Source organism: Lipotes vexillifer, unplaced genomic scaffold (genome assembly GCF_000442215.2).
Source record: "Lipotes vexillifer unplaced genomic scaffold, Lipotes_vexillifer_v1.1 scaffold1934, whole genome shotgun sequence".
Lineage (NCBI taxonomy): Eukaryota > Metazoa > Chordata > Mammalia > Artiodactyla > Lipotidae > Lipotes > Lipotes vexillifer.
The window spans coordinates 235,019-256,711 of NW_006791881.1; the positions used below are offsets into that span (position 1 = coordinate 235,019).

The 21,693-nt window shown below is 47.8% G+C and overlaps 1 protein-coding gene across 1 annotated transcript in view; it reads left to right on the forward strand.

The window, feature by feature from the left end:
- CMTM8 (CKLF like MARVEL transmembrane domain containing 8) overlaps positions 1–7,624 on the forward strand; it is a 91,271-nt gene extending 83,647 nt beyond the window's left edge. The window contains exons 2-4 of the mRNA XM_007464916.1: positions 1,426–1,599; positions 5,633–5,749; positions 7,198–7,624. Coding sequence (XP_007464978.1) covers positions 1,426–1,599; positions 5,633–5,749; positions 7,198–7,281 — 375 coding nt within the window. The 3' untranslated portion in view covers positions 7,282–7,624. The remainder of the gene's footprint in view (positions 1–1,425; positions 1,600–5,632; positions 5,750–7,197) is intronic.
- Positions 7,625–21,693: the final 14,069 nt, after the last annotated feature.

Genomic DNA, 21,693 nt, shown 5'->3' on the forward strand with positions numbered 1-21,693 from the left:
TCCCCCGGCCCCACCCCCGCGGCCCCACCCCCCACAACTGCTCTGCCTGCCTGTTCTCACCATGCAGTCAGAGTGATCTTGCAAAAACTTAACCTGATCTTATCATTGTCTGGCTCAGAATCCTCCTGTAGCTCTTAGGATAAAGTACAAAATCCTTAGGTGTCCTGGGCCCACGTAATCTGACCCCAAGCCCTCTAACATCTTGTACCCATGTCCTAACGTCCTCCACTCTGCTACAGGTTCTAGAAGGCCCTTCCCCTGCAGCCCTCTGCCCACGCCATGCTCTCTGCCTGGGACGGTGTCTTCTGCCCGTCTTACTAGCTCCCAGAGGGTCTTCAGGCTCTTCCTCAGCACAGCCCCCTTGGACATTTGTTGTTCCTGCCTAAAAGGTCACAGCCCCCGTCACAGACCCTTGTCACACCCTTTATTTCCTTCAGAGCATTTTCACAACTGTAACTATTCAGATATTTCGCCCCATGAGACTCTAAGTCATGCACGAGCAGGTCTGTTTGGTTTCTGCCCCGCTGTATCCTCGGGGCCCGCGGAGCAGGAAGCCCGGCCTGTGGCATGTGCTCAGGGCAGGTGCTCAGGTGTCAATGCCGAATGACCAGCTTTGTGATCAGAGTCACTTTCGTGTCTTGTCCCATATCCCATGGAGAGAGCTGAGACAGGAAGGAAATCACTTGCCCTGAGTTACACAGCAAACAGATCTGCTGCCAGAGTCCGTCCCACACGCCTGATGCTGTCTCCTGGAAATAGAGTTTAGATGCCAACTTTCCTATGAGTTAGGAATAAAGTCCTCCTGGGCCCTGGAAGGCACACCTCGCTGTGGCCTCCCTCCTTGAGAACCAGAGACTCACACAGCGTAGACCAGCATCTCTCCTTCACTCAGTGGTGATGTGGTGGGGCTTCGGGCTTGTCTTGCTCTGTAGCAGCAGTGAAGTTGGGTGACCGTTGTTGGAATAAATGCATGACTTATGTCTTGTTCCCTTCACAGGTATCGGGAGCAGATTCCAGCCACAGATGTGTGTTGTTTTGCCTCTCTTTATTAGTGCTGACATTTAAAAATCGAGATCATGATGTACAAACTTGAGTTTCTGTGTTCTCCTGGGGGTGGGGGTGGGGGTGGGAGAAAGATCGAGAAAACCAGCCCACAGCTGGCCAGAGCTGGGCAGAGACTTCCCCCAGAAACAGGTGTGGGTTTCTTGTTTGTCCTGGTCTCTGGTTCATTCATTTTACCTTCCTGGCATTTGCAAGAATGTGAGCTTGCGGCCAGATCACATTTGGTACATGTACCCATATATACAAGTAAAAATTGTAATTGACACTTTGTATAATTACTTGTTTCTCTGTCCCCACTTCCTCCTCCTCCTTCTTTTCTCTTCCACCTCCCTTTTCTTTTCCGTGGCCTCTTCTCTTCTACAGGTTCTGGGACTGCTGGTATGGACACTGATTGCTGGAACGGAGTACTTCCGGGTCCCTGCGTTTGGCTGGGTCATGTTTGTAGCTGTGTTTTACTGGGTCCTCACAGTCTTCTTCCTCATCATCTACATAACGATGACCTACACCAGGATTCCCCAGGTGCCTTGGACCACGGTGGTAAGGAAACCATGGGTGTTCTTCCTGTCCAATGCCCATTAGGTAGGACGGAACTTAGTCCTTCTCCAGACAATTCGGGATTGTCTCTGCCAACAAAGCAGAGGGCAAAGCCAGGTGTTTTAAACCTGAGCGTGAAACAGCATTGCTGGAAGGTCCAGGAATTCCTTTTAGGCAAAGTAGCAAACCGGTCCTCAGAAGACTGAATCAAGAGAAGCTCTGTTCTCTGCGTACACTCTTGTTTTATTAATTCCCTATAAACAGTGTCATCTAGGAACAGATGTGTCAGGGCATAGCCTCTGCAGATCTTCTGTCCTCCAAACCCCTCCTGGGGCCGTGGCTTTAACCCTTTTTGTACCAGAGTTCTTTGATGTTGAGAGGTGAAGAGTTAGAATGAAAAATGAAAGTCACTGTTAGAGCAACTAGGTGACTTCACATGGGGGAGCAGGAGTGGTCAAGAGTGACTGGATTCTGGGGCTTCCCTGGTGGCGCAGTGGTTGAGACCCCACCTGCCGATGCAGGGGACGCGGGTTCGTGCCCCAGTCTGGGAAGATCCCTCATGCCGTGGAGCGGCTGGGCCCGTGAGCCATGGGCGCTGAGCCTGCGCGTCTGGAGCCTGTGCTCCGCAACGGGAGGGGCCACAACGGTGAGAGGCCCGCGTACCGCAAAAAAAAAAAAAAAAAAGAAAAAAAAGAAAAAAAAAGAGTGATTGGATTCTTGTCCTGACTCCATGCTGGGTGGTGCATGATTACAGAGGGAGTCACAGCCTGGGGGCGGGGCAGGGGGAATAAATAAGAAAATGTGTAGATTACAGAACCTGTCTTTGCTTGGGTGCCAAAACAGAATACTCTAGACGGGAAGCTTCAATGACAGAAATTTCTCTCAGTTCTAGAGGCCAGAAGTCTAAGATAAGGTGTCAGTATAGTTGGTTTCTGGTGAAAGCTCTCCTCTTGGCTTGCAGATGCCTGCTGATCTTGCTGTGTCCTCATATGGCAGAGAGAGAAAGAGAGGATGTGAGCTCCCTTTCGTCTCTTCTTAGAAGGGTGCTAACCCTCTCAGGGGGATGCCACTCTCATGAGCTCCTCTAATCCGAATTACCTCAAAGGCCCCGTATCCAAATACTATCACGTTGAGGGTTAGGGCTTCAACATATGAATTTGGGGAGACACATTCAGTCCATAATATTCTGCCCTGGGCCTCCCTGGTGGTGCAGTGGTTAAGAATCCGCCTGTCAATGCTGGGGACACGGGTTCGAGCCCTGGTCCGGGAAGATCCCACGTGCCACGGAGCAACTAAGCCCGTGTGCCACAACTACTGAGCCTGCACTCTAGAGCCCACGAGCCACAACTACTGAGCCCACGTGCCGCATCTACTGAAGCCCATGTGCTCTAGAGCCTGTGCTCCTCAACAAGAGAAGCCACCGCAATGAGAAGCCCACACACCACAATGAAGAGTAGCCCCCACTTGACTCAACTAGAGAAAACCTGCGTGCAGCAACGAAGACCCAACACAGTCAAAAATAATAAGTAAATAAAAATAAATAAATGTATAAAAATAGTGTACTAATATCAATAAAAATAATAATATATTAAAAAAAATTCTGCCCCCCCAATCTTGACCATCTCACATGCAAATACATTTGTTCCATCTCAACATCCCCCAAACTCATTCCAGCATCAACTAAAGTCTTGATCCAAAGTCTCCTTTAAGTATCATCTATGTCAGATATGGGTGGGGCTTGAGGTACAGTTCATCCCGAGGCAGAATTCCTCTCCAGCTGTGAACCTGTGAAACCAGACAAGTTGAGTGCTTCCAGAATACAGCGGTGAAACAGGTACAGATAGACATTCCCATTTCAAAAGGGAGAAATAGGAAAGAAGGAAGGGGTGACAGGTCCCCAGCAAGCCCAAAAGTTACAAGGCAAATTCCATCTGATCTTAAGGCTCCAGAACAATCCTTTTTTTGGTTCAGTGCTCTGCCTTCCTGGTGCATTGGGGTAGCATTGTCACCCTGGTGTCTCTGCAGGGTGGCCCTGCCCCTGGGGCACTGGGTAGGGACATCCTGACTCACAGAAATCCCACCCTTTGAAACTGAGGAGGAACCAGCCTGCCCACTGGGCCCATGATGAGAGTGGCAGCCCTGATGATCTCTGAATCACCTTCGGGTGATTCATTCTTTTCGTGAAAGGTAAAGCTATTTCGCAGTCAAATAGTTCTGTCGTTCGTTCTGTCCCATAGAATCCAAGAAGTTCCACAGCCCTCCTTCATTTTGGCCCATCTGCATCCCCTTCAGTTCAAACTTGTAATGTTTTTACTGGTATAATCCCTTAGCTATTCCTGGCTTCTGCTGGGATGGTCGATTAGATCTGTGGTTTGCACCTGTAATCTCTTTCTAAAAAGGCTGTTCGGCCACACCCTGAGTGTTCTCTTCTGAAAGAGCTTTCTCATTTTTCGCAATATGGCTGAGCTGAGAATTTTTCAAATCTTCAAGTTCTGGTTCTTTTTGATTTTGTTATTTTTATTTTTTTGGCTGAGCCGCGCGGCGTGTGGGATCTTAGTTCCCTGAGCAGGGATCGAACCCGTACCCCCTGCATTGGAAGTGCGGAGTCTTAACCACTGGACTGCCAGGGAAGTCCCAGTTCTGGTTCTTTTTTGCTTAACAATTCCTTCTTCAATTCATCTCTCTCCTTTTGCATTTTCCTCCAAGCTGTCGGGGGAACCAGGCCACTCCTTCAGCACTTTGCTAAAAATTTCCTCAGCTAAATGTTCAGTATCATTGCTTGAACTTCTCCCTTCCACAGAACACGAGAACACCTTTCAGACAAGTTCTTTGCCACTTTATAGCAAGGATCACCTTTCCTCCAGTTTCCAATAACATATATTCCTCATTTCCATCTGAGACCTCACCAGAATCTCCTTAAACATCCATATTTCTAGCAAGTGCCTCAGAACTCTCCAGCCGCTCTTCATTAGCCAGTGCCAAAGCCACTTCAATATTTTTAGCTATTTTGTGACAGTTCTGAAGGGACTCGAAGTCTTGGTCTCCTGACTGCTGGTCAGGGTTCTTATTTTGCTGACCTCTGGCCTAGAGCATCTATTAGTCTGTCTCTCCTCCAAACCTAAGCCTCCTTCATTGATTTATTACATTAAGAACTTAAAATATTGCCTTTAATGTTACTTTTTTTTTTTTTTTTTAACTTGTTTAACACTGCTCCCTTCCGAAACTCCCTGGTTTTAAAATGCTCTGATTTGCATTTTCGGAATTTATCATCATGGGGTGTGTCCCCATTTTATAGCTAAGGAAACTGAGGTCTGGAGCCTCCTGACTTTGCACAGGTTCACGCACAATTGGGCCCATGTCTCTCAACTTCCATCCAGCAGTTTTTTCTGATGTCATCCTGCTCTGGGTGCTCCTCTGCCTGAGTAGTGAGTAGAGCCCTGGCCAGCAGTCAGGAGACCCCTCCATGTCGGGGTTCCACACTCACACATGTGAAGAGACCAGAAAGTCATGCAAGTGAGCGTAAACGGTTGAATCCTTGCCACCCATGTGCACTGACTTAAACAACAGCAGGATATTCTTCACGGAGAAGTAAGCTGGAAATGTGCTCCCACAGGATCGCTAGATCTTCTGTTGTTGTTGTTGTTTTCCCTTCCTAAGAGAATCCAGAAATCTGGGTTTCTGTGTAAACTCCCCCAGTTTCGAGATGTTTACAGACAAATTTTGAAAATTTTGCTTTGCTGCTGGCAGATGCTAAACGTCAGACGTGTCTGCCTTCTAGTTGGGATATTTTATTTGCTGCTCCAACTGAGGAGCCCCTTTGCAACCCCTCGAAGCGTTGGTAAGCGAGGAAGCAGCATGCACTGAGTACCCCCAAGGCACCGAGGAGCTGCCTTCTCATCGCGCTTGTCCCCTGCCCCCTTCACGAGTCCAGGTGGGCCCCTTGCCACAGCCAGGGTGCGCTTCTGGCCGCTTCTGAGGTCCGGGTATGCCCGGACCTTCCCAGGCTCCCTAAACACTCTGCGCCTCTGTCTCCCAGGGTCTGTGCTTTAATGGCAGTGCCTTCGTCTTATACCTCTCAGCCGCTATTGTGGATGCATCTTCTGTCTCCCCGGAGAGGGACAGTCACAACTTCAACAGCTGGGCAGCCTCGTCGGTGAGTGAGCCCTTCATCCCCACGGTCTCCTCCTCCCTCCCCAAGGCCGGCTGAGGATCTGGGCCAGGAGGACAAAGTTACCTGCAGGGAAAAGCATCACCTGCGGGAGGGACACCTTGGCAGTGAACTTCCTGGTTTGAGCATCATGGGGCCTCCCGATGGCCTGGAGCACAAAGAGGCTGAAAGAGTCTGCTGGAGTGAAAGCCAAATGCTAGAACAAAATAAGTGTTTGAGGGAGAAAAAACGTTTGAGGGATTCTAAGAATAATTCTGCTGCCTACAGTGTCAGTGGGAGAGAGAGGCAGAAAATGAGCACACTAGGATTCTGTTTGTTGAAGTAGAAATATTTGTTTATGCTCTAAGGATGCCTAGGAAGATAGACACCAGCAGAGGTTCCTTCCAGGGACTGTGATGGACCACCAGGAGTGTGGGATGAGGGGCTTTCTACATTTTAATTTATGCGTTTATGTACTGTTTGCATTTTTAAACCATAAGTGTGTATTTTTCAAATTTAAAAAACTAATCTTAAAAGTTTCTCTGATATGGGCCTTATAATATTCCATCCGCAATAGAAGTGATGGGGGCGGGAGGCAGGCAGTTAGACAGGAAGACCAACAGTATGATGTTAAAGCTGGTGGGTGATCCATGGGTGTTCATCGTATTCTTGACCTATATCTCAAAATCTCTATTTAAGGGTAAAGAGCGTGGGTCCACGTGAGATTAAAAGTCACAGGGCTCAAGTTAGCACACAGCAAGAATCAGCTGGGCAGATGCAAACTAGTATATATAGGATGGATAAACAACAAGGTCCTACTGTATAGCCCTGGGAACTATATTCAATATCCTGTGATAAACCATCATGGAAAAGAATATGAAAAGGAACGTACATATATGTATAACTGAGTCACTTTGCTGTACAGCAGAAATTAGCACAACACTGTAAATCAACTGGACGTCAATAAAATTTTTTTTAAAATGAAAAATCAGGTGGAACTGGGCTGTGGTTGCCCCAGGAGAGGGCCCGCTGTTTTCCCGGCTCTGCACTCACACCCCATGTGGGCCCCTGGCTTCCTTCCTCCCACTCAGCTTGTTTGTGTAAACTGAGCCTGTGACAGTGTGAGGTTAAGCTTTGGTCTAAAATCACCGATACTAAATTAGAAATACACGGGCTTTTCTCAGATGCACACCACCATATTCACCCCCACGTGAACACCCTGGGCTTATTGGAGTAAGACTACAGCCTTTCCAGATAGGTTCCAAAAAAGAAAAACAGCCTAGCCTGAAATTGTTTCAGAAGGAAGGTAATTGAACCAATAAAGCAGGTTTAGATGAGAAAGCTTGGAGTCAAGGGATACCATAAAGTGCATTATTCAGTAGAGGTGAAATGACAACTTTTGCTAATTAGGATGTGCCCTAAACCCCCTTTCTATTATGTTTTGTTTTCTCCAGTTCTTCGCCTTCCTGGTCACCATCTGCTATGCTGGAAACACATATTTCAGTTTTATAGCTTGGAGATCCAGGACCATACAGTGATTCGCCATTTTGAGAATTAAAAGGGAAAAAAAAAGGAAAAAATCTCACTGTAAAAACAGCTGTAGGTATAATGTATATTTCCAGAGAATTGTATTTAACTAATGTTTTTATATACTTAGTTAAATTTGCTCACAGTGGTTTGTTATAATTAAACTGGATACTTATTTGCAAAGTGCTGTAGCTTATAATGAATATTAAATATCTTGTTGATGTCTTCATAGACCTTATTTTCTTAGGCAGTGTACTAGAAATAGATAAATTGCTAATATTAAGAATGCATCAAGTTTGTAAACCTAACTTTTAAAAATGCCAGATTCTCTTTTCATTAAATGTTTCACAATCCAGGGTAATGTGGCGTCTGACTCAAGAAAGGAGACTTATTGCTGAAGCCTGAAGCTGGGGGCTGTGGGGAATTCTTCATCCTCATGGGGTTGCCTGGGGTGATATTGCCAGGAGACACTGTCCACAGCCCCCAGGCCAGCGTGGTCAGAGAGACCCATCTCCCCAAGTCTGGGGATCGCTGGCGGCATGAGTCTCACATGCCAACTGGTTGGCACAGAGAGCATCTAATGAGACACTAGCCTTAGAACTTAGTAATGAGCTCGCCTTAAGTGGTGCTCTGAGCACAGTGGCTGATGTGCTGGTGGTATTTTTTTCTAATACAGATTAAAATAAGCTCATAACCATTAAAAGGATAAATACTTGCATGTACCTTAAAAACCATTTTGCGAGACACAGGTACCATATTAGGTGGAACATATCGGACCAAAAGGCTCCAAATCTCCAAGCCCTAATATTTTGTAACATTATTATTAGATATTATGAGACAGTGGGAAGAACCCCATTCCGGAGGCAGATGTGCACTTAGAGGAAGTGTTTTTAGGCAAGATGGTTCTTGCTGGAATGGCAGTGTATCTTGGGTGATTTTTCAAACTGAAAAACAAAAAACCACTGAAACGTTAGTATAGTTGATGATAGGGAGAGGGTTTAGCCGTGCACTCTGTGGACATGGCCCCGTGGCCTCCTCTTTTCTGCTTGTGTGGCAGTGCTGTTTTCTTTCTGTTGTGTGTTGTTTGCGTTGGTTTTCCTGTTCATCTAATTCCTTAGCCAACCTCTGTTTCCCCCTATAAAGGAGAGTTGGGATTTCTTCAGTGTCTAATGACACCCACCCCGGACCTTTGAAAGGAACAATGAAGAATGTTCTTGGGTTGGTGTCCAAAAAGGTAGGGGGGAGGGGACACCAAGAGGGAGAGGTGGGGTGGAGGGTGGGAGTGGGTGGGCGTGGGGAACACAAGAGGCCTCTTTGGGTCCCGCATGTAGCCATGAAGCTTCAGCTTCAGTGGCGCAGACCTGCAGGTGACCGGGGCTGCGATCTTTCTGGAGCGGCATTCCCAGTCATCACCCGGACAGCCTCCGACTCGCTGATTTTGCAAGAAGAGCTGAAATAACTAGTCAGGGTTTGTGTGTGCTGCCTCTCTGTCCATCTCTCCCTTTCACACTCCCAGAAGCATGTTCACCTTGCATGCACCTGGTGGATTTTTTTTTTAATTGAAATATAGTTGATTTACAATGTTGTGTTAGTTTCAGATGTACAGAAAAGTGATTTAGTTATATATATATATATATATATTTGTACACATATATTCTTTTTTACATTCTCTTTCATTACCTGGTAGATTTTTAAAGTACTTTATATTGCAATCAAGTCTCCATAAGAGGCAGAAAAACTGTAACCTAAGAGGTCTGTTTCTGGAAACGGTCATAAAGAAAGAAGACTGCTTTTATGATTGTGTGGGTGTGTGTGTTTGTGAGTGTGATTTCTATAATCATGGACACATATATAGCAAGTAACTTCCGGAGTAAAAGATTTCATAAGCCACTTTGAAATGTCTTCCAAATAGACCACAACCAGCCGTAGGCCTTTCCTGAACCAGTAGCGCCAGAGAGATCTATTTCAAGAGATCAGTGATTCATTTGCATCCATGCGGAGGGGACTTGCTGTCATGTTTTTATATGTGACTTTTCAAGAGCATGACCCTTTGTGTTGCCTTAAAAGTTCACCCCAAAAAACCACCAAAAAACCAAAAAACATTTATTTTTGGCTGAAAGGAAATTATTTCTTCTTTTGAATGCTGAGAGACTTTGTTCATGAATAATTTTTTTTTTTTTTTTTTTTTTTTTTTTTTTCCCCCCATTGTGGACCACAGGCTCCGGATGTGCAGGCTCAGCGGCCATGGCTCACGGGCCCAGCTGCTCTGCGGCATGTGGGATCTTCCCGGACCGGGGCACGAACCCGCGTCCCCTGCATCAGCAGGCGGACTCTCAACCACTCTGCCACCAGGGAAGCCCCATGAATAATTTTTAAGTGTGGGTTTTTAGACAACAAAATGATTCTCTATTATTCAGCTAAAGCTATAAGTTTTGAACTGGGTTTAATTTTTCTCTCGAGAAAGAATAAAAAAACAAAAGCAAAGCCACATGAAACACAGCCAGCATAACAAGAAGAATAGGTTTCTGGGGTTGAAAAATGTTGTTACAGGGATAGTATAGTGTGCTTACACTCTGCTGTCTGTGCTCGCTGTCTGCATTCACCTCTCAGCCCTTCCAGAACCATCACGTTTTCTTTGATAGAGCTGGGTGGGTTTTAATTTGATGTATTTCCACACTCATGGCAAATCAATGAAATGCTTTAGGCATTTAATCTCTCACCATTGCTATTTCCAACTCATAGCCCCCAAAGGTAAATATTTAGCCAATATTTTAAAACCATAAGAAAATCTAGAAACAAGAATGTTCAGTGTCAGTTGCTTTTGTACATTTTAAAATTGCTCCCTTCATAGGAAAATCCCTTCAGGGTATCAGCACACAAAAGATTTTAAATACATAAAATATCTCTGCGTACAGGACAGACATTTAGAACCAATAGCTGAAGATGCAGCCCTGGGTAGAAAAGCAATTTAAAAGTCTGTGTTTCTGTTCCCTAGACAATTATTAACTTGAAAAGAGATTTTCACAGAAAAAAACAATCCAGGTATACAGGTAGACCTCATTTTATTGCGCTTCACCTTACTGCACTTCACAGGTACTGTGTTTTATACACATTGAAGGTTTGTGGCAACCCTATGTGGAGCAAGCATATTGGTGCCATTTTTCCAGCAGCATTTTCTCCTGTCATGCCTCTGTGTCACATTTTTGTAATTCTCCCAATATTTCAAACTTTCTCATGTTTCTTATGGTGATCTGTGATCAGTGATCTTTGATGTTACTATTGTTCATTGTTTGGGGGCACCACAGGCCATGCCCATACAAGATGACAGACTTAATCAGTAAATGTGTGTGTTCTGACTGCTCCACCAACCAGCCATTCCCCGTCTCTCTCCCTCTCCTCAGGCCTCCCTATTCCCTGAGACATAACAATATTGAAATTAGGCCAATTAATAACCCTACAATGACCTCGAAGTGCTCAAGTGAAAGGAAGTCTCACATGTCTCTCAGTTTAAATCAAAAGCTAGAAATGATTAAACTTAGTGAGGAAGGCATGTCGAAAGCCCCAACAGGCTGAAAGCTCAGCCTCTTGTGCCAAACAGCCAAGCTGTGAATGCAAAGGAAAAGTTCTTGGAGGAAATTAAAAGTGCTCCTTCAGCGAACACACAAATGATAAGAAAGCAAAACAGACTCACTGCTGATATGTAGAAAGTTTTAGGGGTCTGGATAAAAAGAAGGTCAAACCAGCCTCAACATTCCCTTAAGCCAAAAAAAAAAGCCTAACCTAGAGCCAGGTCCTAAATCTCAATTCTGTGATGGCTAAGGGAGATGAGGAAGGTGCAGAAGAGAAGTTTAAAGCTAGCAGAGGTTGGTTCATGAGGTTTAAAGAAAAAAGCCGTCTCCACATAAAAGTGCAAGGTGAAGCAGCAAGTGCCGACGTAGAAGCTTCAGCAAGTTGTGCAGAAGATCAGATAATTCATGAAGGTGGCTACACTAAGCAGATTTTCAGTGTAGACAAAACAGGCTTCTACTGGAAGAAGATGCCATCTAGGACTTTCATAGCTAGAGAGGAGAAGTCAGTGTCTGGCTTCAAAGCTTCAAGGGACAGGCTGACTCTGTTGTTAGGGGCTAATGCAGCTGGTGATTTTAAGTTGAATCTAGTGCTCATGTACCATTCTGAAAATCCTAGGGACCTTAAGGGTTCGGCTAGGTCCACCCTGCCTGCGCTCTGTAAGTGGAACAACAAAGCCTGGATGACAGCACATCTGTTGACAACATGGTTTACTGACTATCTTAAGCCCACTGTTGAGACCTACTGCCCAGAAGATTCCTTTCCAAATATTACTGCTCATTGACAAGGCACCAGATCACCCAAGAGCGCTGATGGAGACGTACAATGAGATAATGTTGTCGTGCCTGCTAACACGACATCCATTCTGCAGCCCATGGATAAAGGAGTCATTTCAGCTTATTATTTAAGAAATAACATTTTTCATAAGACTTTGACTGCCGTAGATAGTGATTACTCTGACGGATCTGGGCAAAGTCAATTGAAAATCTTCCGGAAAGGATTGACTGTTGTAGATACCATTAAGAACATTCTTGATTTATGAGAAGAGGTAAAAAAAATATCAACATTGACAGGAGTTTGGAAGAAGTTGATTCCAGCCCTCAGACTTTAGTGGAGGAAGTCACTGCAGATGTGGTGGAAACAGCAAGAGAGCCAGAATTAAATGTGGAGCCTGAAGATGGGACTGAATTGCTGCATCTCCTGATAAAACTTGAACAGAAGAGAGTTTGCTTCTTATGGATGAGCAAAGACAGTGGTTTCTTGAGATGGAGTCTGCTCCTGGTGAAGATGCTGTGAAGCTTGTTGAAATGACAACCGAGGGTTCAGACTGTTAGTTGATGAAACAGTGGCAGGGTTTGAGAGGATTGACTCCAGTTTGGAAAGAAGATCTATGGGTCAGATGCTATCACACAGCACTGCAGGCTGCAGAGAAGTCATTTGTGAAAGGCAGAGTCAATTGATGAAGCAGACTTCACTATTGTCCTATTTTAAGAAACTGCCGCAGACGCCCTTACCTTCAGCAACCGCCTCATCAGCAGCCATCAACATCCAGGCAAGACCCTCCGCCAGCAAAAAGATTAGGACTTCTGAAGGCTCAGGTGATGGTTAGGATTTTTTTAATTTTTTTTTTGCTGTACGCGGGCCTCTCACTGTTGTGGCCTCTCCCGTTGCGGAGCGCAGGCTCCGGACGCGCAGGCTCAGTGGCCATGGCTCACGGGCCCAGACGCTCCGCGGCATGTGGGATCTTCCCGGACCGGGGCACGAACCCGTGTCCCCTGTGTCGGCAGGTGGGCTCTTAACCACTGCACCACCGGGGAAGCCCTGAACAGAACTTTTATATGCACCAGGAAACCAAAAGATTTTTGTGACTCGCCTTATCGTGGTGGTCTGGGACCAGACCCGCCGTATTTCCTAGGAAAGTCCATATAAGCCTGGGGCAGACGTGTGCACAGTTACGCTGAAAAAGGGCAACCTGAGAAGTATTTCCTAACTTGGCCTTACATAAATGTTCTGGCTATGTTCTTGCTGCCAGTTGTAAGCAGACAGCTGTAAAGGAAGGTGAGGTAACTGTTCCAGTGCTGATGACCTAGGATAATGGGGAAGATTAGAATATGTGTTGTTACAAGTAAATTTAGGTGTTCGGTGTATATAAAAGAGGATCAGGTTTGGGGGAAAGTGCTTGGCAATCCAGAGGTGATGATTTTTCAGAAACTTAGGAGGGTGAGTGGCAAGAAAGTTGAAGAGACATTCCATTTGGAAGGTGTGTTTTGAGAAAACGTGTGTCAATGGCAGACTTTTTTCTAGAATATTCGGAATAACTCATCCAGGATGTAGCCGACCTTGTTGCTGCCTAAGCATCCCTTCTCCCCGCCTCTTGTTATCCGACTGCCCTAGTTTTTATTGCACATCCATACCACCCACTTACACCCCAGCAACTTCGGGGAAAGCCAGCTCCACTGTACTCTAGGGATGGCCTAAGCCAGTCCCACCTCAGCCACAGCGACTGGTTCAGGCAGGGGCACGTGACCAGGCTTGCTGGGGGGTTCTGGGAAAGGAGTTCTGAAGAAATGCGTAGGCTGGAAGTTGTTGGCAAATATCTCGCGACCACAAGAAGAAGCCAGTCGCGGGATAAAGGTGACTGGAAGAGAGATGGAGGGGGAAACAAACTTCTTAATGATGACATCATTGAGCTTCCAGCTCCTCCACCCTAGTGGATAGAGAACATCTGTACTGTGAGGAAAGGAACCAGGTGGAAACTACATAGGCTGTAGGGATGAAGTGGGACATTTCCAGAAATCGAGTTCACTATACATACGAAGAGCCTTGAAAATTATCCATTCCCTTGAACTTGGGCATGTTTCTCTTAGGAGTCTAAGATTCATGCACAAAGATGCTAATCCTGGTCTTATGTATGATAGGGGGGAAAAAACTAAGCCTAAAACCCTAACAGTAGGAGAATGATTCAATAATTAATTAAATCCATTGTATGAGACTTTAGAAATGAATGCACTACAACCCAAGTTCATTCAGAGTCACCATCATTAATGATTTAACTTTGTATTTTAAACACATTTTTCAAGCTGTGCTTGAAGTGTGGTTGCTAGATTGGTTATTAAAATGAAGATCAGTTGTTAAAGTGCTGTCTTCCTAAAAATATATAATGGAGAAAAGTTGTACACACAAAATCAGTGCTGCCACTAAAAACCCTTTGTGAGTAATTTTTAACAGGAAATGTTTGTGGTATAACTTGGAGTTTACAAAAGGCAGAACAAACCAAACTGTAAAAGGTGGTGGGATCATGGGGTGATGCAGTTTTCTTTGTTTTTTTCTGAATTTCCCCCAATTTTCTACAATGAGCAGGAAATACCTTCATCATCAGGAAATAAATATTTTTAAAAGACAAGAGAAGGCAGTGGTTTGAGCAGGTCAAAAAAAAAAAAAAGGATCCTTATTATTTGTGGAAAAAATGACATCTTCAAGTTCTCTTAGAAAGGTGGGCAGGTGACCAGAGCCATTGCATAAAAACCATTCAGAGGACTATGCCCATTCCTTGGTCTCCTTTTGAAGGGAAGTGTAGGCATCTTTGGTCATCATTTCTTTCATTTTTGAAAGATTTCATGGATAAAGAAGGAAAAAGAGCCTCCTCTCTCCTCCCTCTCCCCTTCCTTCCCTCCCCTGTCCTGATAACTTCATAGGAATACTGATGCTGATAGAAGACGCTAGCACAAAAAGCTAACTATTCCTTACATTTGTATGCTGCTTTGTTACCTTTCTTAACATTTTCAGATTCATTTCTGTTTGAACCTCAAAATTGAGCGCTATCAGCCCATTTCACAAATAGGAACACTGAGGTCCAGATAACTTCACTTGTGGGCAGACCAGCAACCAAAGTCCCATCTCCTCATTCCAAAGGTCAAGCAAATACAACCAGGACCTTTATGCAGACTGCCCCACTGCTAAAGGAGTTAGGGGTCCTCCATTGCCCCACTCTTGCAAATGTACAGCCCCAAAGCATAGCAAGTCACAGCCAGTGGAGAGCATTCACAAAGCAGATGGTCTACAGGGAGCCTACAGTCTACTTAAGGAGTCATGGCAACATACAGGAAATTATCAGAAAATGAGAGAAAATTGTCCAAGGTCAGCTTCACTGCTGATCCATCCAGTGTCACCATGCTCTCATCAACCACTGCCAGACATCAGTCTGCAACGTGACATCCACCAGATAGGGTGGGCTTTCCAGAGACACATTGGGCGGGGGTGGGGGTAATTCGGGGACCACCTGTGTGAGTCAGCGCCAGATTCTCAAGTGTAGGCAGGAACCAAGTACAAACATCCTGAGCGGGGCAGCAAGCGTTAGCAATGTTTCATGTCCCTTAGTTGTTTCCAGACGTTTCTTGGGGGTATCGGAGGGACATGGTACAAGGCATGTAAGCTGGTCAAGGTTTATGAACAAAAAGGGCAGATCTGAACCAAGGGCAGCCCAGAGGTTTTTGCTTTGTTGTTTGCTTGCTTGTTTTTTGCTAGGTCCTGGCTCAGAATGCTGTTTGCCCGTCTGCCAGTGCCCCAACCTGCCAGACACAGCCGTCCTCCATCCCAGCCTATTTCAGGGTCCACTAACGTGTACCAAATGCCTGAACACGTGTAATCTCATTCACTCCTCACAGCAGCCCTGTGAGTAAGCAGCGCCGCCCCCTGCTTTGCAGATCTGGAGATTCCTGCTCCGAGGCACCTGGATTCCCAGCCAGGTCTTGTAACTGAATCCAGTGCTCTTTCCACGCTACTCTTTTCTTGAATCTCCAGATAGGTTCCCCCCCACCCCCCATTTTCAAGTAGAAGATTATTCCTTATGCACAACAAATAATGCAGAGTGAGCATTCATGTTCAGACTTAGTTTTAATTTAATAGACCAGTGAAATTGATGTGACCTGTTAGTCACACCTGATAGTCACGATTATTCTTGGGCTTCATGGCAATTAAGCATAAATAAATGGTTCTTCCACTATCAAATTGAAAAGTAATAAAGATGCACCGTTGTGTTCCAGGCATTGTGATTGGTGCCATGGATGTCAGGATGAAGGCCCAGAAGAGCCTGCACACTGTTGACGACTTGCTATATGCCAGGCACTGTGCTGAGGACTTTCCAGGCCTTAACTTATATAATCCTCATAGGAGTCGTGGCAGGTGGTATTTTCCAAAGATGACTTGACAGTATCACCATGCAACTTCCTAATCAAATGATGGGAGCCCACCAGGGTCACCTTACCCTTACTGGGAAATGGTGGGAAGTCAGGGAAGGCTTCCTGGAGGAGGAGGGGCCATCTCAACCACACACACTGAAGGATAAAGAGCTGTTAACCAGCCGTCAGTGAGTGGAGAAGGGAGTTCAGACAAACACTCAGAAGCATGATATAGCGGAGGGCGTGACATTCATTCAGGCTTGAGCATGGGGTCCAAAGGAGTGGAAGCTGCTAGATGTGGCTGGAGAGGTGGCAAGACAAGACGGCAAAGGTGGGTGGGCCCCCTCACTCTTGAGTGCAGCCAGCCCTGCACCCACCAAAGCCCTTCCTCCCCAGGGGGCAGCCTTTCCCACCAAGAAGTCATCACCCGGTGTAGACACCTCCGTGTACTTGGCCGCAGGTCTGGTGTGTGGAGCCTCTTCTTGCACCCCGGGCCGGCACGCAGCTCTTGTGCTGCCAAGCCTCTCGCTTGGGCTTTCAAGTGATCATGATAAAATGATTAACACAGAGTGGCCACCAGCAGTGATTATTTCCGATCTAAGCTGGGTGGCACGTGGGCCAACGGCAGTCCGAGAAACCCAGCCAAGTCTCGGCTCCAGTGGACTCCGGAAATGCCAGTGGTTCTCAAACTCCGTCATACATCTGAATCACGTGGGAGGTGGAGGGCCGACCTTGCCAAAACACAGATTGCTGAGCCTCACCCCCAGAGGTTCTGATTCAGCAGGTCTGGGGCGGATGGGGGGGGTGGGGCTAAGAATTTGCATTTCTCACTAGTTCCGGGGTGATGCTGGTGCTGCTGGGCTGGGGAACCATACATTGAAAATCACTGATTTAGAAGATTGCTGGAGAATTGGATGAAGGCCCCTGGAAGGAGGGGAAATATCCACTGCTGGGTTTTTCTGCTTCCCTGAAGCCTTCACTTCAACAAAGACCCCCTGTCATCTCCATGATGGGTTCCAAAGCCTTGGAAAAGTACAAAAGTGAAGATGTAAATCTGTATGGAAAACGGCATGCATCTGGAGCTGTCACGGAGCGCCTGCACGGCTATCACATTGTCCCAGGAGCCCCGAGATGAAATTATCTTTGTTTTATAGAGAACGAAATGGAAGGCACCGTGACTATTATCTAAACAGAAAACATATTAGAGGCAATTTTTTTTGGTCATGAAAACTTTCAAATGTACACACAAGTAGAGAACATGGTATTACGATTCCTGAAATGCCTCAACTTTGGCAATGATGGTGCTCAACTTGAGTGGTCATCAGAGTCACCTGGGAGACTTGTCAAAACAGAGATTGCATGAGTATCTCCACATTCTAGAATCATCAAGACTTTGCCACATTGACAGTCTTCTGATGACAGGACAGCCCTGGCATCCAATGATGTCATGAGGTAGATTTTTTGTTATTTCGAAACATTTGGAGATATATCAAGTTTGGCCACAGAGACACTCTGCTCAGAGAGAACACTGATAACATTTCATTTCTGTAGTCCTGCTTGCTCGTGTTAAAAGTAACCCGGAAGGAGTGCAGTGTAGCATCTCTTAACTGTTTGACAGCTTCTACTAGAAGTAAACCTATGTTCACCTTGTGACCCAGCAAACCCACTCATTAAGTATTTTCCCGGGAGAAATGAGAGCTTCTGTCCACCAAAAAATCTCACCAGAATGTTCACCACAGCTTTATTGGGATTAATCTCGATGCATGTTGTTGAGTGAAAGAAGCCAGACACAAATGAGAATATTCTGTATTATTTCAAGTACATCAAGTCTGAGAAGAGGCAGAACGAATCTATAGTGACAGAAAGAGGGAAGGAGCACGAGGGAACTTTTTTGGGGGTATCGGCCCGGTATTTGTTGCTGCGGGCGGTGGTTACACAGGTGTACATACACATACAGAACAATTAACGGAGCTGAACACGGAAGGTTTGGGCATTTCAGTGTATGTGAGTTATACTTCAATCAAGTACCCTTAGCACATATCCGCAGCCGCACCCACACCAGATCCCAGGAGGCTGAGACCCAGCTGTGCCCTGGCCTCGCCCATCTCGGAAAGGCCACGGCCCGGGGCGTCCGTTTCCCTCCTCCCTCCAGCCGAACTTTCGCGCCTCCCAGAGGGCGGGGGCTGCCGCCACCTTTCCGGAGAACGCGGTCCAGGCCCTCCCCCGTGCGTCCGGCGGAGGCTGGGTGGGCGTCCTCAGCGCGGGCCGGGGGCGCGGGCCCCGCCCCACCCTAGGACCCCGCCCCTGCGCCACGCCCCCAAGGCCCCACCCAGCCTCTCCGCTTCTGGCCTTCCGCCTCCGGCGCCCCGGGAGCCGGGGCCGGCGCGGGGCAGCTGGGCGCGAGCTCTTCGGAGGGGCTGCTGGACCCCGTTTACCCCCGCACCCACGCAGCGCTGCTGAAAGTGGCGCAGATGGTAAGAGAGGCCCGGGCGCAAGCCTGGGTCACACGGGGTGGCCGCGGAGAGGACGCTCCCGCGGCGGGAGCATCGCGCCCCGGGCGGGGGTCTCGCCGCCCAAGTCAAGTTGGAGGGGGCTTCCTCGGGCGAGTTGCGCGTGCAGCCTCCGCGCTGGAACTCGGCGCACCCGGCAGGCCTGCTCGCGCCGCCCCCGCTCGGAGGTCCCAAGTTTTTCCAGCCACTCTGCGGAGCCTGCGAGCTGGTGACCGAAACCACAGCCAAAGTTCCTGTGGGTCTTCCTTCCTCTTCTCGGGCCGCGCCGCTTCGGACCCGAGCCGGGGGTGGAGAGCGGCCGGGCGGCGGCGCTCAGGCCGCGGAAGCCGACCTTCTCCCGCCGCCTCTTTCCCCGGACCCCGCGCCGCAGGGCATCCTGCTCGGGGCTTACCCTCGCCCGAGCGCGGGGTCCGAAGGCCAGGCATTCACGGGGGTAGAAAGCCCAGGGACCCTTGGGGCAGCCGTCCCGGGCCCTGCCCCTCAAGTTACAAGGGCGGGCCGGTTCTCGGGGCCGTTGGACGGCAGAGGTCAATGGGGAAGGCCTTTTGGGGAGCCGGTACTTATCTGGGGAGAGCGGGAGTCGCCGGAATGGGGGGTCACTGTGGAGCTGGCAGGACGAAGGCCTGGGCGCCGAGTGCCACCGGCGCTGCAGGGACCTCCAGCAGCGCAGACCTTGCCCGGCCTGTTCTCCTGTTCCCCACTCTTCTCTGCCTTCCCGTGTTCTTTTTCCTTACAACTTCAAAATTTTAGACACCTTTCCCGTTTGTTCGGTAAGTTTTGAAACTGGGCAGGGCTCTTTGTGACTCCACTCCTTGTCATGTTTGCAGCCAGAATGGTGAGGGGGAAGTGGTAGTTTTGAAAGGGGGGGTGAAGGAAGGGATGTGGGTTAGACGCAAGGTCACAGACCCAGAGGCAGGGCCTACCAAGGTGGGCCAGCCCCAGGCCTGGACACGGGGTGAGGGCTGCCCAGGCATCCACATCTCTGTTACTCTGGGTGCTGAGTGTGTGTAGAGGGGGCTCTGGTTTCCTGCTTGGGCCAGACCTGAAGGGAAGAGGGACTCAGTTCCCTTTTCTCAAAGAAGAGCGTATAGATGGACTAAAAATTAGGAAGTAGAGGCATTTTAGTTACTAACAAAAAAAATCATGCTGAGCTGTGTTGGTTTTGAGCAAGGCATTTTTTGGGTTCAGGCTAAGAGATCTGGTCAACCAAATAGAGGGGACCAACCTACCTCCCTATCCTTAAAAAAAAAAGGGTGGGAGTGGGTCAGGCCTTAGCTGAGCATTGGAAAATGTATCAGGAGCTGAATGAGTTTGGTGGAGAAAAATCACGGTCAGACCCTCCGTTTCGGTCCATGAGTTTAATGGACAAAGATTATGGAGAAGAGAAACCTCCGTTTCACTCTAAGCTCCTAAGCTAGCCTCTTACATCAGGCTCTTGTGCCAAGTTGCAGGTGACAGTGATGGGCCGCTTGTTCCAAAGAGAACAAAGACTTGGAGGATTGCTTCTCTGTGTGCCCAGAGGCCTCTCACATCTTCTTCCTTCCCTGGGGACTGCCGTGTGGCTGCAGGCTGGTTTGAGCAGAGCCCCTGGGAGTGAAGTTGCCCTTGCTGTATGGTCATATTACAACAGCGAGACCACTTAGGACTCTCTGCGTGGGCCCCTTGTCCATCTCTTCCCCATTCTGCTCCTCCTGCTCTTTTCTGGGAGTCTCCCCAAGTCCACTACTCGAGGAGGGAATGTCCATCTGGAACTTCACAGAGTGTAACCTGGAGCCGGGTCTCCTGGCATCACCTGGATCCCTGAGGGGCCTGAGCTGCAGGGATCCAGAGGGCCTTGCTCAGGGCTCCACCAGCACTCCTCATCAGTTTGTTTTTTCAGCAGACATTTGTGAGTGCCGTGTTCATCTCCATTTCTGTGGAAACAGATGGATTTGACAAAGCCCTTGCCCTCAAGGAATCTTTGGTTCTGAGGAGTCACACAAGTCCCCAAACTCCCTGGTCGGGGAGATGAAAGCTCTGTGGTTGCCCTCATGAGGGAGGAAGGATGGAGGGAAGACGAAGGTGACATTGAGTTGAATCTTTTTTTTTTTTTTTTTTGCGGTACGCGGGCCTCTCACTGCTGTGGCCTTTCCCGTTGCGGAGCACAGGCTCCGGACGCACAGGCTCAGCGGCCACGGCTCACGGGCCCAGCCACTCCGCGGCATGTGGGATCTTCCCAGACCGGGGCACGAACCCGTGTCCCCTGCATCGGCAGGCGGACTCTCAACCACTGCGCCACCAGGGAAGCCCTTGAGTTGAATCTTGAGAGATGAATGTGGGTGTGTCGCGCTCGGCGTGCCCCGTTGGCCTCTCCATGTCCTTATTCAGTGTGTGTAAGTCAGAGCTGGGTGATGCTGGGGTGGTGGAAAGGAAGGAGGTAGGGCGAGACATGGGCCAGTGTTGGGCAGTTCTTCCCCTTCCCACCCTGACATGTAGAAAGAGGCTTCTCTCACTTCTTGAGCATCTGCTCTCTTCTTACCTCTGTGCAAGCGAGGTGTGTGGAATACAGCCGTCAACAGGATAGATCCTTTCGGCAGTGACTGGGACATTTGCAGAACCATAATAGGGAAGGAGAATCAGTGTGTAGTTTCATAAGCAGTAAAGATGGAAATTTAAGTGTCTTCCAGGAGGTTCCTTTATTTTATTTTTATTTTTATTTTTTGGCTACACCACGGGGCTTGTGGGATCTTAGTTCCTCGACCAGGTATTGAGTCCAGGCCCTTGCAGTGAGAGCACGGAGTCCTAACCACTGTACCGCCGGGGAATTCCAAGAAGGTTCCTTTATTTACTCAGTAAATATTGAGCACCTACTATATGCTAGGGCAGTGTGGAAAGCAGAGTAGACCAGGCAGGTCAGCTCCTGTTCTCTTTATCCTGTAATAGGGAAAGTATTAATCAAATGATTTTAAATATAAAATTATAAACTGGGACAAAAGCTATGAAAGAGAGGTCCTCAGTGTCATAGAGAATAAACTAGAGGGTCTGCCCTGTCTGGGAGGTAAGGATGGGCTTCTCTGAGGAAAGGATATTTGAAGGATGAGGGAACAGTGTTACCAAAAGAAGGAAGAGCACAGACAATGGCTCTGAGGCTGGAGGAAGGAGTAGTGATAATGGTTGGAGAGAAGGAACA